The 17,573-nt window shown below is 40.8% G+C and overlaps 1 protein-coding gene across 11 annotated transcripts in view; it reads right to left on the reverse strand.

Annotated features, from left to right (window-relative positions):
• Positions 1 to 17,573, reverse strand: part of ehbp1l1a (EH domain binding protein 1-like 1a) — a 49,124-nt gene that overhangs the window by 18,333 nt on the left and 13,218 nt on the right. For 4 of the 11 annotated variants that reach the window (XM_076973104.1, XM_076973101.1, XM_076973108.1 and 1 more), the window contains exons 3-17: positions 16,651 to 16,746; positions 16,308 to 16,361; positions 15,509 to 15,687; positions 14,727 to 14,863; positions 14,390 to 14,455; positions 13,578 to 13,811; positions 12,716 to 12,925; positions 12,102 to 12,302; positions 11,120 to 11,758; positions 10,611 to 10,856; positions 9,590 to 9,649; positions 9,256 to 9,436; positions 3,538 to 3,924; positions 361 to 3,330; positions 196 to 264 (exon numbers count right to left, since the gene is read on the reverse strand). In XM_076973104.1, the coding sequence (XP_076829219.1) occupies positions 196 to 264; positions 361 to 3,330; positions 3,538 to 3,924; positions 9,256 to 9,436; positions 9,590 to 9,649; positions 10,611 to 10,856; positions 11,120 to 11,758; positions 12,102 to 12,302; positions 12,716 to 12,925; positions 13,578 to 13,811; positions 14,390 to 14,455; positions 14,727 to 14,863; positions 15,509 to 15,687; positions 16,308 to 16,361; positions 16,651 to 16,746 (5,729 nt within the window). The remainder of the gene's footprint in view (positions 1 to 195; positions 265 to 360; positions 3,331 to 3,537; positions 3,925 to 9,255; positions 9,437 to 9,589; positions 9,650 to 10,610; positions 10,857 to 11,119; positions 11,759 to 12,101; positions 12,303 to 12,715; positions 12,926 to 13,577; positions 13,812 to 14,389; positions 14,456 to 14,726; positions 14,864 to 15,508; positions 15,688 to 16,307; positions 16,362 to 16,650; positions 16,747 to 17,573) is intronic. The other 7 variants (XM_076973102.1, XM_076973103.1, XM_076973109.1 and 4 more) reach the window with 7 other exon arrangements.

Raw genomic sequence — 17,573 nt, forward strand, 5'->3', positions numbered from 1 at the left:
GAAATAAATTTGATGCATGGATACTTATTTGGTATGTCAAATCATCTACCCTGATGTGGAGGCTCTGATACAGAAAAACTAAACATTTTATTAAGAGGAAAATACATGAAAAGTTACAGAGCTGTTATTGCAAGACAGAGCATACAGCACTGGACTGTTACACCATGCATTCAGTGGGCTTCATGCCCAACTCACCTCTCCCTTACTGTAAGTAAGAGTGGCATGTCTGAAGGATGGGAGTGCCACATTTTGCTGTGTATTTTCCTGAACATAGGGTTTATAGAAAATTATTTTATGCACTGTCTACTTGCTACAGGGTAAGACATTCAAGTTTCTGTTATGTAACTATCCTAAACTTACCCACTCTCAAGAATTCCTTTTTCCTTTTCCTCACGTCTTGCCCCAAAGCCAATATCCTCTTTGGTCTCATCCATTGAAACAGGATCCAATTTTGTCACTTTCTCATAAGTCATTTCTATTACTGCTATTCTACCTGCTGAATGATTTTCCTTTGGGCTTTGTTGTCTTTCAGTACAAATATATGTATTTGATGGAGTGATGCCCTCATTTTGTGGAAGTTTGACACTGTCTTCAACATGTATCAAGGAAAAGGTAGAGATGCTAGATGATTCTAAATGTGGAGAGACATGGGTTTCATCTATTTTTGATATCAGCCGTGCTGCAGATGGAAATCCAGGAAATCTTACATTTCTTGGACAAGATGGCATCAATAAAGCCATGCTTCTAATGTTGTTTTCAACATCTGTAAGTTCATATGAAGGTGGAGATAAAAGTTTGCAACATTGTGGATGATTTCTCATTTTTTTGCCCCAGAATGGTTCAGCATCCATTGGCCATAAATCAAAAGAAGCAGATTCCATGATAAGGGCAGGCATTCCACGGACACAAGATGTTTTTGGACAGGAAGTCAGAAGTCCTATCATACTGTTTGAGCTCTCTGTATTCTGTGTTGACACAGATGGAAAGCCAGGGGCATTTGCTTTTCTGGTACATGTTGGCACTAAGGCCGCCATTGTCTTTTTGAGATCAATGTTTTCTTTGAATGTGTCCATAACTTGTATTAAAGTCATGTCCCTCTTTGACTTTTCCTTCTTTGGCATTCCCATAAATAAATTCTGGTTGGACGACCATTGTTGAATTTCATCTTGATCTGTTCTTTGAACCAGTATAGATGGAAATCCCATAATTTTGGATTTGTTTGGGCAACATGCTAACATATTCACGATATGTGAGTGTTTCTGATGTGTAGACCTTGGAACAGATGGAAAGCCCGGCAATGTTACTTTTCTTGGGCAGGATGGCATCAACAAAGCCATGTTTGTTATGCTATTTTCATCATCTATAATTTCATATTGAGATGGATATAAAAGTTTAGAACAGTGTGGATGATTTCTCATTTCTTTTACCCAGAATGGTCCAGCGTCCATTGGCCATAAATCAAAAGGATAAGATTCTGTGTTAAGGGCAGGCATTCCAAGGACACAAGACGCTTTTGGAGAGGAAGATAAAAGTCTTATCATATTGTGTGAAATCTCTTTATCCTGTATCGGTACGGATGGAAAGCCAGGAACATGTGCTTTTCTTGGACATGTTGGCACCATGGCCACCATAATCTTATTAAAATCAGTATTGTTCATAACATGAGGTAAAATAATGACCAAACCTTTCTTCTTTGGCATTCCAATTAACACATTCGTGTTTGCTCTCCATTGCTGAATTACATTTTGATCTGTTTGTAGAACCATTTTGGATGGGAATCCTACCATTTTGGATTTGTTTGGACAAGATGTTAAGATGTTAACAATACTTGGTTGTTTCTGATTTAAGGGCTTTGGGGCAGATGAAAATCCAGGGATACCTGATTTTCCTGAACATGACTGGAACATTAGAATCATAGTTTTAGCTGTTTCTTGATTATCTGTGGATATTAGAAAAATGTGTGACTGACTTCTTCTTAGCTTTCTTTCCCACAAGATCAAATTGTCCATACATTTGTTTTTATCTTCTGGCTCAACAACAGGCAGTCTTGAAGGCAGACCAAAAACATTTGATGTTGTGGGACAAGTTGGAAGAAGATTAGGCATGTTTGGGACTTCTTGAACATAGAATGGTACAGATGGAAAACCAGGAGCAATGGCAACTTTTGGGCATGTTGGTCTCAGTGACATATTTCTCATTGGTCTAACATCATGGTATGGACTTCCAAGGTCATCAATTAATTGTACTAAATCTTTTTTTGCCGTTACAAGTAATGGCATCTTGTAGTGAGATTGCCACTGTTGGTCACCTTGGTTTACACCAAGAAAGACTTTAGAAGCAAACCCTGAAATACTAGAAATCATTGGACAAGATAATGATATATTCACAATATTTGGATGTTCTTGTTGTCTGGATCTACTGGCAGATGGAAATCCAGAAACCCCCGGCGCTGTTGAGCAAGATGGTCTCATAAGAAACATTGCTTTAGACATATTTGAATTCTCTGGATAATCTGGCAAAATCTGTGCTTTACACTTCAGTTTATTTTCCCATATGGGCATTTTATTTTTGTGCCAGCTATCAGCTTTGGAAATGACTGGTAGTCTTGAAGGTAAACCAGAGACTCTTGAGATTTCTGGACAAGTTGAATGAACATGAGTCATGTTGGCTCTGACCACAGTGTAAAATGGAACAGATGGAAATCCAGGAATACTGACAGACCTTGGACAAGCTGACCTCAATGAAATCATATTTCTCAGACTTTTCGTGTTATGATGCTGTTTTCCCAGGTTATGAATAAGTTTATCTGGTTTCTCATTACATGGTGTTGCAATCATTGACCACTCTAACGGCCATTTGGCTGTTTCAGCTGGCAAAAATAAGGACGGTAAGCCAGCAATGAGAGTATCTCTTGGACAAGATGGCAAAAGGTTTACCATGCATGGTATTCCATACATATTGGAGTCCTGAACCTTGGACCTATAAGATGAATACATTTTATGTGATACTTTTGCACATCCTGGAAGAACGCTCATTTCAGCATCAGCTGGATGTTGTTCTGCTTTATCTGTTTTGTCCTGCTGTTGAAAGTGTGGAATGTACACATCATCAGAACATCTTGACATGTCCACAATATTTTTCACAGCCTCATCATTTTGATTTGATTTCCAATTGTCTGTGGGAAGAATACTGATCTTTTGGCTTTTTCGATTTGACCTGCTGACTGGCACGCCTTGATTCTCAGCCATATCATGTTCCAGTGTGGATGGCGACCAATGAGAACTGGGCGTTGTGGGGCAAATGGGCAGAAAAGCAGGCATGCTTTTGGCTCTGAGGGACAGGGAGACCAAAACTCAAGTTAAAGAGGTCGAGTGGGTTTAAGTAAAATTAACAACTGTGCACACCTAGACTGATGGAAGTACATGCATGCTATAATCAGATCAGTGCAATCACGGGTTACATGAGTTTAACTACGCTATGCTAATGTATAAAAATGAGAGTACTTAATCAAACCATGCTACATCATGCTACACTTACCGCTGATCCATTTTAGTCTTTTCTTGTCTCAACTTTGTTTCTACATTCAGGTTCAACTCTTGGTCTTTCTCGTCTATTTTGTAAATATTTGTGGACCAATTTTGCATTTTAGGGGTCTCCTTTTTATCAAGGGTTACTTTATCCTGTTTTTCCTGCATTACTGCAGACTGTGCATATGAGGACTCTTGAAACATGGTGCTTTTGACATCAGCCAAGGGGTCACTGAAGTGTGTGGTTACGACAGACGTCAGCGTACTTTGAGGAACTGTACTGGGAGGACTGCTCTCTGTTAAACCCCTCTCTGGTTTAGGCAACTCAAAGTATTTGACGTGGTAGACATTGGTAGCTTTAGGGCTAGAGGATAGTAGGGAACCTGTGCCCTCGGTTCTAGGAAGGAGAAATATTAGGACGAGGGTTGATCAGAATTCACATGATAATAATACAACTTGTTACAATATACTAATAAACTTGTTGCCAGTGCTGAGGACAAATTTCTACACAGTTGCCATGCAATACATAACTGCAGTGACATGGAACAAGGATCAATGCAGACAATTAAAGCCTTTAATTAAAACATGTTGATTAGTGTCATTAAGCCATAATTCTGCATGTAAACAAAATCAAATGCAGAAATCATATCTAAAATCCCCACGGTTGAGTATTATTCATATGAGAATAATCTGATATCATTTATCTTATTTCTTTATAAAACTCTATTCCAGTAGTGTGCAATCTCATATTTGCACATTTTAGCATAACCTGGCTCTTCTGTTGACACTCATCTGAGGTTTGTTGTAATACAGTATATAGACATGTACGCAGGGATTTTATTTTCATCTTTAAAAAAAACTGGATATAAAAATCATAAAAGCAAAAAACAACAAAAATACAGCAAAAGCTTGGATCATAGCCTCAAAATGGTTTAAAACCTATTGAACAACAACCCCAACTAACGCCAACTAGGGGCATGTGACCGAAGCACAAACTGTATTTTGTTTACAAAAGTCACATGAGTCGGGTCGGATTCCGAAGTTTTGTTTGAGTTCCGAGACAAAATTTTCTCAAAATTTTGCGTCAAACTCCGAAAATGTCGAGTACTGAGGCGGTCGAGTTCCGCGGTTCTACTGTACAATACAAATCTAGGCTCAGAGCAAAACGAGTTTGTAAGTCTCCAAGTGCTTATTAAAAGACAATTAGTCATTAATGTTATAACATATGTTTACTATTTATTAATCATAAGCATACATTCAACAATAATACAGTGATCCGACATTTTTTTGCTTTGTTTTGTTTGTTTCATTCCATGTTAGAATGCATCAATTTCATACCACAAATAGAATACCAAGCTTTAAAAACTGAAACAATTCAGATGTTTTACAACACCTAATGAAAATTAAGAAAAGTTTCTGCACGATGCTGCAAGAGTCAAACACTATAAACAGTTATAAAGACCAAGCCATGCTGTTCAAGGAAAGGCAAAATGTACCCATTCACACCAAAAGAAAACACTCAAACTCAAGCATCACTCTTAAAGTAGTTGTCATGGAGTGTCCCTGACTCCTCCCTCGGGTTTCTCTATGTATGTGTGCATCTGTGTTTGTGGGTATGGTTGTGTATATGTGTGTGTTCATTTGCATCATTTATCTCACCTTTGTTCAATAACCATTTGTCTTGTGTGTCACACTTGTGTCTTGTTCATGTGAGTATATTTAATGTGTGTCGATGATGTTCCTGTCGCTCAGATTCTAAAGTTGTGTTTGCTAGCTACATCTGTAAAATAAACCAATGTTGTTTGAACTGCTCTGTCCTTTTGGCATCCTGCATTACCCTCGCGCGTTACACTAGCCTTCAGCAAAGCCCACAGCCCACACATTAAACGAACAATACAACTCTAATTTGCCAAACAAAATGGCTTTTTGGAGGGAAAATATACAAGTGCCTTGAAAAAAATATTCAACTGCCTTAATGTAATCAGATTTATTTAATGACAATCGACATTTGATATTGGTTTTACATAAATTCTGTATATTCAAATGCAATGTATTTCTGCATATGACATATATTCAACCCCTGTGCTGGGAAACAACTAATAACAAATCAACTGTCTTAGAATTGGCCTCTACCTGTGATAAATTACAAAATGAATAATTTCTGAATATAAAACCCTAATAATCACAGCAGTTGAGACTGGAATGATGATGCCACCAGTCAAGCACATAAAAATCTCTACAGTAGCCATTTCTGAAGAAAAACCACAACTGGCCGGAGGCTGCCAGAAAGCATCAGAGTGAAATATGAGAGAAGGGGCATTGGTTAAGTGCACCAAGAATGGTGATTACGTAATGTTGTGGAGTTGCTTTTCCTCAGCAGGGAGTAGTCATCATGAAAAACAACAATGGTTTTGAAATATTGATATGTATGTAATTGTTTTGACAAAATAAATCCCCTACTGGGATGTAGCCAAACCCAGACTGGTATTTGGACAAGCACAAATGATTGGTTTAACAAATATTTCGTTCATTAGTAGATTTTTAATTCTGCAGTACATGAAGCTGGGTTTGTTTGACCAGGAGGAGATTAGCCTATGCTAGCTTTGGTAGTGTAGTTACTAGCTAGCTAGTTCACCTACACTCTGTGCTTATTTCTGAGCCAGATATCATGCTGGAGAAGCAAAGTTGTAGTATAGTAAAGTAACTTGCATTATTAGCTGTGTAGCTAATATCTACCTATTGTGTGATTGTTTCTATTAATCTAATCTTGACATGAATTGAGATATTTACATAAAAAGTTACAGTTTTTCCCAGTCGGTTTGGTTCATTTCTCACATCATGCTTTACATTGGCATCACAACTAGTGCATTTCTCAAAACAGTTAGTGCAAACAGCAAAACTCAATGAAATACCGGCAAAATCACATACTTCACTCAAAATTCTTTGTTTTTGCCCCAAAATCAAATATTTAGGTCAGTCGATTTGTCAGTGCCATCAGAATATCTACTCTGTGTGCCATTGCCTATGAACAAGGCAGTCAAAATACTTAGTCATGTTGTCAGTGCAACTATAAGTCACAGTCATTGTAGACTGTATATTCTGATGGAAACTAGCTAAGCTTTTGATTTCAAGAATGCTGCACATTCTGTGGTATATCAAATACATGGTACACACATACACACAAAACTACAGACGGAACACAGTTACACATGACTGTATGTGGGAGACTGATAGCAAGAAATTGGACTGGAATCAAATTTGTACAGCAATATTGTTTGACGGTATTGTTCGCACTGCAATTTGTTGACAAAAACACTGACTGAAATTCAGAAAAGACAGACAACTGACTGGAAAAACTGCAAAATTAGAAACTTATTCTACACATTCAAAACAACCTGAGCACATACAGCCTCCTCTTGCTGTGTGAAAATTGAACCTCTGCTACCACTATGAGCTAGTCTTGATATCCTATATGGTATAAGAATGCAAAAATGCAAAAAAAAAAAAAGAATAACGTCAGAAAGTATGTCAATGTGCAGCATTACAGCAGAGAGCACATTTCTGAATTACAGTACATACATGTTTTCTCTATGAAATGTTTGAACGATTGAAGACACAGTTGATCTTCCAATATTCGGCTGCACCCAGCAACCAGCTTCAGCCATTGTGAGACCATGACTTACATGTAAAACATGGTCCACAATTGTTGCCCTTACTGTATTTCACTGTTTTGTCCCCTCAGCCTTACACCACACAGTCTTACCCCTCTACACCATACAGTCTTACCCCTCTACACCACAGTCTTACTTCTCCTATTGGCTGTTCACCCTGTACATGGCCTTGTCGTTCCATTATGAGACTTTGTGATACTGCCGCGTTTAGCGTCTATAAATGTTTGCCAATTACAGTAAAGGTTCATGAGACGCACCTCTGACCTGTGGTTGAGACCATTTGTTGATCTAAGCCTTCACCAATTCCCTTTCTTACTGTAACTGAATGTTCACTTGCAAACAATTTAATCAAATTAGGATAAATTACCAAAATGTAACAAAAAAATTAACTAAATAAATGTAAAATGATGCCGTAGAGATTATGACAACATGTTCAGCACTTTTGCATATAATGACCTAGGCGATGACCTAAAGACTAAATGTTTGGGAGGGTAAGACAATTCAACAGCCAATCCATACAACACATTTTGATAAACATGACATAAGCAACACATAATGTAAAAAAAAACAGACAACTGCCCATGTCCATTTGCAATATGTACAAAAGCATTTGGAAAATGTTAAACACAAGGAGAAATTAAATTATGATGTGCACAAGTGACAAGGAGATGTGGAGACTGAATGAACTGTTTTGAGAATTTCAATTCTGATCTGAGAAATGAACCAAACCGACTGAGAAAAACTGTAAGATAACCCCAATTTTACATGTAGCCTATAGCTCTATTTTCTCTTAAATACTTGCATAATTAGTAATGTATTTTTGACCACTGAATTTGACCTACCCAGGTTTCCAACATGGCTCTCTGTGCATCCCTACCCCTTTGTCTAATGATTCTTTATGTTTATTATATATATTATGTTAGTCTGGTATTGTTTTGAGGTCAGTAATACTAAGCATAAAAGGTTCTAATAATTCATACCTTGGAAGGCCATCGTGGTCATTTTGACCATATATTTTATTAGGCCAAAATAACACAGGGATGGTGAATGTTCTACAAAAGCAATGTCAAAGTCCAGATTTCAAATTAGTCAATAATCTGTGGTTCTATTTTAAAATTGTATTCAATAACTGACCTGAACAACTTGCAACAAACTTTGCTTTGAAAAGTGCTGGGGACAAGAATGCAGACTGGGTGTTGCATCACATTCAGCTGTACCTGAAACGCTCCCTCCTGGGTAAGTGCATTCACTAAAAAGTAATATGCAGTATTTCAAAAGTTTTCTTATTTATTTTGTTTCATAAATATGTTTATTTTCATGGAAGTGTCATGACCAGTAGTCTCTGTTAGACGGTGGTGGTACTGCACCTGGCTTTTTCAGTTTACATTTTGCACACCTTCTTTGTTTTGATTTACTGCCACACCCTTAACAGGTGCTGCGTGTTTTGGCCCCTGTATCTGCACCACCTATGAACTCATTGTTGTTACTTATTTAAGCCTTTTCTGTTTAAATGATGTCGGTTATTGATGTGATGTTGGCTGTCTTTGATTCTTGTTAGTGCATGTTTTATGTTTAATTTTGTTTTGTTTCACTGAAACTCTTCAGTTGGACAATCTGGTTTGCTGTATTTCTTTTCCTGCATGTTCTACGCTCCTGACATCTACAAGTTACCACAGTGAAAAGCTTGAATAATTGTGCAAACAAACTGAATAATTATGCATGCAAACAAAGTATACATGCATTTTCTCATTTTCTTTTAAAGCATGCTACAAATAATGAATTTTGACTGAAACTTTTGGTTTTGAAACATGTTGGTTTGCCATGGCATTCTGTCTAAACCAAGTGTTATTTGTCGATTACAATTTTTGTCATTTGTAATCAGGACATATGTAATGACTTTTAAAGGGGTCAAATACTTTTACAAGGCACTGTATTCGCATATATACGGTGCAACGCATTTTGTTTTTATATGGGTTTTTATTCTTGTTGGGATTTTTTGTTTTCATTGGCTGTTATTAAGTCAAATGCAGCTTAACATAAATATATCAGTCACTCACCCTGGTGCTGGCCTTCCAAATACTGATTCTCCTTCCTGTTTCGTCACACCATGGGTCTCCAATGGCTGCTTGACTTTTGCATGATCAGATCTGTGACTGATGCTTCTAGCTTTGTGTGGGGAAGGTCTCAAGTCGCTGTTTCGATGGCCATTTGATCTTCTAGTGTCTGTTTTCTCCCCACCTAATCAAAAAGAAATTAAACTGATTAAGCTTGACGCTAAACTAAGATGTAACATGCTGAAAAGACACAATGGAATGATGTTATACTATAATTAACAAATTACATGATTTTAATTACATCACGTCACAATTAATCATATCAAAGAATTCTCACCAGGGCACACTGTGCCAGGACCTTCCTCCTCTGTTAACACGCTCAGCTGTCTGTGCGACTCTGAAAAACACCAGAACACAAACACGTTAAGGCTAGCGAGGTATCTGCCATTGGCAGGGTCCGTAACAAGCCCAAGCTCTGTGCACAGCAGCAGTATCAGCAAGGGGCCCTGTGCCAACCTCTGTGCGCTTGACAAACAACCAAACACAGACGGTGCCTGTGTTTCCAGGAGATTGGACCGCTTGGGAAACGGCATGCCATCAGAGCGAATGGAGATCCCACTCTCGTTGTGAACCGGCCACTGATGCCATGGACACGACACCACCCATAAATTATCGTATATACACACACACACACACACACAAAAGCGCAGCGCAGCGCAGCTCTGACACTGATGAACAGTGCCTATAAAATTATTCACCCCTTTAAAGATTTGCACATTTTTTAATGAAATGCTCCTTTTCTTCCCAATATCTATGTATCAACTTCCATATTACAAGAGGTCTTTAATGGGTTACTTACTTGGGTGCATTTAAAATCAAATCTCATCATTTGAAAGTGGTGAATACTTTCCATGACCAACAGATAATGTCAGGCCTCATGCATCATACCTTACTGAAACATTCAAATTACTGTTATATGCTTCCACTTACTCTGACATACAACTCATCATGCAAACTTCTAAACCAGGTATGGGCAAGCTTATCCACATTGGACTGGTGTTGCTGGAGGTATTTTGTGCCAACTAAGCAGAACCTGATTTCCCTTATTTTAATTAGCTGATCTAGGATCAGCTGAGCTCCCGAATGGATGGAGTTAAAACCTGCCACACCAGTCCTTTGCAGATAACAATCCCCACCAATCAGAGATTACTTGAAACGCCTCCAGAGGACAGTGTTTTCCAAGCAACAGTTATAATAGTTAATAGTTGACATGGTTCAGAGTTACAGGTTCTTCAGCATGCACAAACACACACTATGAGAATGGAGCTCGTCTGAAGCTTCAGGCCACCAGTGTGTACCTTTACATGTGTCAGAGGAAGGGACAGGGATGTGTCCCGTAGGGGAGAGGGCGACAGCTGTTTGAGGGTGAAAGTCGGAGCTAGGGGGTACAGGTGGGGCTGGGGAGGCCGTAGGAGGAGAGAGGGGAGAGGGCCAGGTAGGGTTCTTTACAGTAAGGGGAACTGCAGGTCTGCGTACGTTGGGTCTAATCACAGTAGGAACAACCTGGTGCCTCCATTCCAACTTCTGGACCCCTTGGAATGGGTCTAGAGCACACAAGTCAGGACGGGTAGATAATTGGAAGGCAACGGAGAAGAAGGAAAGACATAGATGTTACAAGATGAGTGGAAACAAAGAGAAAGTTCTGTGTGCAGGCTGGTTGAGGGCTACTTATGACAACGTTTCTGAACCACCACAACCCGTCAAACTGTCAAAGACGCTGTGTTTTTGCATGTTAAACCGAGCAACATGGCAACCGTCGTGTCGTTGGTTTAGCATGTGCTAAGAGCTTTAGCAGTTTGCTCTGTACCTGACTGAGGGACGGTAGCCGGAGGAGCAGCGGGACCGACAGCAGCGGCCGACCAGGGACGAGCGGAGACGGCAAGATGGAGGGACAACGGCAGAGCAGAAACAGGGGGGTGTGGAGTTGGGGGGGAGCTGGATGGTACAGCAGCAGCCAGAAAGGGACCAGAGGGTGGAGATGAGGCACAGAGGGGAAGGCTATCAGGGGGTGGTCTGGCAGCAGGAAAAGAGCAGGCAGGTGGCTGAGGTTCAGAAGGTACCAAGGAAGAGGAGGCAGGGACAGCAACCTCAAATGGGCACGCCAGAGGAAGCTGTGGCACACTGGGAGGAGCTAAGCATGGAGGAGGGGCAACAGTAGATGGCACAGCCTCCACTGGTCTGAAAAAGCCATCGGGGGTGGGAGAATGCACTTGGGAAGAGGACAAATTAGGAAGTGGTGCATTCGTTGGGGGAGGATCACGTATAAAGGGAGTGGCTTTTTTAAGGGGAGGGTCTCCAGCAGGGGGGTGGGATGAAATGGACGCAGGTCTGCGCAGTGCCTGGGAGCCTTGCACTGGCTGATGATGGACAGTTTCTGTTGAGCCAGCAGTTGTTGGACAGAGACTGGGCTTTACCACAGGAGCCTTCCACTCTCTCTGCCATGATGCTGGGACGGGGGGCAAAATGAAGGGACCGGGCGAGGAAAAAGAGTGAAAGGGACAAAGGGTGGGGGTAGAAGGGTATCAAGGTTATTTTAGGGTAGGAATATTGGCAATGACCAGGGAAATGTGAGAAAGGAAAGAAAATAAATAGAAACATTAGCATTGCATTTGTGAATAAACACCTTGTCAGACATTTTTTCACAAATATACCAGGACTATCTCTACCAGAACTAGCTAGCTAGCAAATAAGCAGGTAAGTAAAATAGTAAAAAGTAAAAAGCCATAATAAGAGAACAGTGAATTATATTTATAACTCTGTTACCATGCACCTCTGTGTGGTTTAAATACCTGTCTCAGTAGCAGAGGGCATACTAGTCGGCCTGGTGAGGGTGGAGCCTGGCTCAGCCAATGATATGCGGTATGTTTTTATAGGGCGTAATGGAGGGAGGGGTACAAAGCCAGGATGGGAGGAGCCAAAACTAGAAGAGGCAGAGCTTGTAGCAGAAGGAAGTGGTTGTAAAATTGGGAAACTCTGAGGCTTGCAGGCTCCTGAGACAGAAAGAGATGGTTGAAAGGAGATAAGAAGGAAAATATGGACAGGTGAACAATGAAAGGAGAGGAAGGATATTTTAAGGAATACTGTTGAATGTTAAAACCATTCATTCTATAAGGATATTTAATATATAGTGTAATAGTGTAATTTAGTGGTGTGTTTTACTGTAAAATGAATTATTTTTGAATAAATAGCTTTGTTATAACTTTATTTTTATGACTTAGATTATGACTTTATTGTTATGTCTTAGATATGACTTTGAGCTATTCATGCAGAAGTCCAGACAAATCAAATAGGTTCAACAGCTTTTTATCATAGCCGCAGTTTCTGTTTTTTGTTACTACCTCAAATCATGCAGCCAAGCCGATAAGAGACAGTAACAAGATAAATGATTTTTCACACCCATTACCTGTCTGAGTGGTATCAGGCAGAGGAGTTGGCTGAGAGGGGGAGGAGGAGAGGGTGGAGGAGACAGAGAAAGCAGGAGAGCTGGGAGCAGGAAAGGTGGAGGAGAAGGGGCGCGGGTGTGGCAGTGCCGCAGCCTCAGCACAGCTACTGACATCCATCAGACCAGAGTCAGCATGGCCCCCCGTGGGCCTTGGAGAAGTGCATACAGGCACTTAAACACAACACAACAGTGGAGCAGACCAGCAAACACAAACACAGAACAAAATTAGATGAGGAATGAGGAAAGGAGAACCTCTCTCACCAACATTTCTTTCATATTTTCATTTTGCACCAATTTTCAGTCTTTTCCCAATGTTATTTCACCTATCACACAAACCTAACACAAAGTAACTTGAAGAAAGCATACAAACTTCAGCATATAGAGATCATAAAGTAGTTTATGAGTTACCATGGTATTCAGACAAATGGCTCTACACACATACACTATAAATTAAGGTTATTGGTATTTAAGTCTAAACAGAACAGGCAGAGATGTTATACAAAACTTATTAAACTACAATATTTGTTATTGCATGAAATTACTCGTCTACAAGCTCCATAGTAACTTATAGTTGTGCCACAACTCAGGCACAATATTTTCTAGTCTGGCCTCGTCATTAATGAAAAACAGCACCACATTATCACTCACAGGAGAGACATAAGCAGAATAATTTACAAGCACGTTTTCTAGAGAAAGAATTCTCGCAGTTAAGAGAGCAAATGCTACATACTGTACACACTGTGCGTCATTGATTAAAGAAACAATGAACAGTGCCACTCTGTGGTCAGTTTTATTACTGCATGGAGTGCATGCATATGTGTACCTGAGCCTGTTGACGGCTGGAAGATTTTGGGCAGGGCAGGAGGATGTGCACGGGTAAAAGCCGGGACAGTGAAGGCGTAGGGGGAGGGGCGGGTCTGCTGGGCGGAGCCAGCAGGAGGGGGCGGGTGGATTTGAGAAGTAGAGGGGGCGGGGACAGGAGGACTGACAGCAGTGTGGCACTGAGGAAGGCCAGGAACGGTGGCAAGGGGACTTGTACATTCCATTTCAGAATGAACTGATAGATGAAGAGAGGGAGAGGGGAAAAATGGAAATGAGAGAAAGGCAGAGGTGAAGGAATGAAAGGAGGAGGAAAGGAAGACATGAAAGGAATTTTGAATCACTTGTGCACTGAAAACACTGAAAGATGCAAATTGCCTTCACTGCTTGTATGTGCAGAGGTGTGAGTACTGAGAACTCCAATACCACCTCCCATAATGCGCGTAGGGAATTATGAACACTGCTACAATATAAATTCACATCCTTGTTTATCTGTCTGCATTTTGTAACCTGCAACCAGTTTTTGTTCTTTGACTATCTGAAACCATAAAGGCACCTTGACTGAAAACATTCATCTGAAAGTGGTATTTTTGAGACTGTTATATATATGGTACCTATATCTCTAGTTCAACAGACTATTGTATACAATGACAAAACAATCTGAAATTGTTATTATTGTTGTTATGAAAAAATTATGAAGTGCTGTTTCAGATTAATAGCAGTTTTATGATGTTAGAACAGTGGCAAAATGTTAAAGCAGGATGACATGAGGGAGTTAGAACCCCTATTAAAAGATTAGAAGGGCCAGAGAGCTACCTGTGATGGCGGGGTTTGTGTCTCTAGCAGGTCTCCATGCCAGATCATGGACTCTTCTGACAGGAGCTGATCGTGAAGAGGACCCAACGGAGAAGACCCAACGGAGAGGACCCAGAAGGTCAAATGAACAGAGGCAGAGGTTTGGGGTTAGTGGAGTGGAAAGGAACTGGTGTGAGAAGAGAAAGGAGCCCCTGCAGTGTGTGTCGACACGCTCACAGATGTGTTTGCAGTCACTTACGTGCTAGTGTGTGCGGGTGCGAGAGAGGGAAAGAATCCTACCTGTTTGGGGCGTGAGTCAGAGAGAGAGAGAGAGAGAGAGAGAGAGGATGACTCCTACCTGTGACAGCCACGCTGGGGTTTCCCCCGGTGCTGTGCCTCCTGTCCTCCTCATCGCTGTCGTTGAAGTCGTCCAGGTTGCCCACATCAGAGGGCTTGAGGCTCATTAGACTGGCTAAACTTTGCATGTCCTCATCACTGCAGGGAACAACAGAAACTCAGAAAGCCGACCTCCAGTGACACACCGCTAATATAGACCAACTCTGTAGACCTATGTAGAGCTTGCTAACATATGGCGTTTATGATCCATTTGTATTATTCATATTCAAAATATTAACAAAACTGGCACCGTAAAAACATATGTAGTGCTGTGCTACAGACATACCAGCAGATTCATAGTTCATACTAGCACTAATCTAAAACTAAAAATATTGTCACACTTGCCTTGTCATAAAGAAACCTCCTCACACACACAACACACACATTCAGGGTGGCATTAACTAACCGCTCGCTGCCCTCTGGGGCTTCACCTATTGGCAGGCGCTACAATATACAGTATATTATAAACATAATATATATTGTATTTAGAAAATCTATATTACATTAAACCAGATTATGAAACTGTCTAAAACTTGCTCCTGTATGCTGCACCCACTCTCAGATCTCCATCTCCAAATCTAGCAACACAGAAACACCGTTCACTGGCCAGGTTATAATAGCCGCTATTATGTGTACCATAACTGATCGTTGATCAGCCAGCATCTCTCTTACTGAACCTCCCAATCCCATTTCATGTTCATTTTTTAACTGGTTTCATATCGGCTTATACACGCAATCACTCACGTGGCCTTGCCCTCTTTTAGGAAGATGCACGTGAGCGTGAGCTTGAGTGTGGCCTCCACCACCTTCACAGACAGCGGCTTGAAGTTGAGCGTCAGGTCGAACTGGGCCGTAGCGGCGCTGGCATACTTCTTCATGTTTACGTCTGCTGAGGCTAGAACTTTCCGGTGACCCTTGGTCTCCTGTAGGATTTAGGAAATCAGATTGTGGTATGGTTTCAGCAGCTCAAGAAAACTGGATTAACGTAAACACGCATGGACCTACTATCTGATATTATCCAATAAGAAAATAACAGCTAGAGAGTTAATCCTGTTAACGCCTACTACCTATTGCAGATGACGCTGAATTTAAGTAAACCTATTAATCCTTTTTGATTGTTAGATTGTAGGTTTTTGATTGTAGGTTTTACAAAACTGTTACACACAAAAACGTGCCAAGATGTTTACTAGTATAATAAACAGGGACAATCTCTCCAGTTACCTACTACATCATCGTTCTTGTATATGAAAGAGCTTATTTTTAGGGTGAACTCTATTCAAATGAAGATTTAAGCTCAGTGCGCTACCTTATGTCAGTCTGAATATATATCCCTAATGCAGTAATTTATAAGTATCACAGACGATAGTGAGAGTTATGTGAGATGTGGATTAATGACGTTCTGGGTTGGCAGCCAACGCATAATAACTGTCAGGCACCGACTGTCACCATAGCACATCTGAAACTATGCTAACTACGCTGCGCAGCATCTCTGGATTACAGCAGTGCTCAGTGTCAAAGATAAAATTAGCATAATCAGATTTACATTTTCAATGATGAACGTCCAGTCTTTGTCTTCAAATTCATCAGCAGTTGGATCCTACAAAATAGATAAGGTTATAGCCGCATAATTAGTTGAATTTCATCGCTGATGTAATTAATATTAAAGCTGTTTAAGAATAACAGCTTTAACAGTCAGAAGAATAATAATAAAACTCATGAATAAGGTTCTATATAATAGTGTCTTGGCGACAATTACATCTAAAGCAAAAAGCAGATGAATGTTATATTAGAGTGTTTACACGGAAGTGTGATTTGAGTTTCTTTTTATGTGCTGCCTGGTATTTTCTGTGTGCTGCAGTGATAAGGTGTGATGCAGTCCTCTGCACCTTGAAGAGTGTCACAGTTATCTCCACATTCTCAGGCACCTGCCACACCACCGTCCCTCTGTACGGATTCTTGATGCCTGGTTGCCAACCATGAAGCTGGAAATTCAAGTCAAAAGTTAAATTCAAGTTAGCATTCACAGCCCAGGAGGTTTTTATGGGCAATGGGTAATAAATAGTCCTCATTCCCCAATAGTAGTACAGGAATACCTGAATGTGTCTATAATATATAACCTTCAGAACGTTAGTCGAAACATTGCTGTGTATCTGTGGTTTGAGAATATATGCATACTGAAAATGTCACATATTTTAAATACTTTGACTAATGTCACACAGCTGTGCATTGTCCTGTGCACAATATGAAAATGTGAAAAAATGCTGCTGCAGTCAGTCTGGGTAACGGTGCTGTTTAACAGCTGTTCACCTACCTAAACGGAATTCACCACACAACACACCCTCCTGCCTCTCCAACACACCCTGCTGCCTCTCCAACACACCATGCTGCCTCTCTATAACACCCTGCTGCCTCTCCAACACACCCTGCTGCCTCTCTATAACACCCTGCTGCCTCTCCAACACACCCTGCTGCCTCTCCAACACACCCTACTGCCTCTCCAACACACCCTACTGCCTCTCCAACATATCCTGCTGCCTCTCCAACACACCCTGCTGCCTCTCCAACACACCCTGCTGCCTCTCAAACACACCCTGCTGCCTCTCTATAACACCCTGCTGCCTCTCCAACACACCATACTGCCTCTCAAACACACCCTGCTGCCTCTCCAACACACCCTACTGCCTCTCAAACACACCCTGCTGCCTCTCCTGCTGTCTCTCAAACACACCCTACTGCTTCTTCAATGTGGTGTCCTCTGTAAGGCCCACAGCAAACACACACTGATCAGCACACTGAGATGCATATTCTG

The sequence above is a fragment of the Brachyhypopomus gauderio genome, chromosome 14 (assembly GCF_052324685.1).
Source record: "Brachyhypopomus gauderio isolate BG-103 chromosome 14, BGAUD_0.2, whole genome shotgun sequence".
In the NCBI taxonomy this organism is placed as follows: Eukaryota; Metazoa; Chordata; class Actinopteri; order Gymnotiformes; family Hypopomidae; genus Brachyhypopomus; species Brachyhypopomus gauderio.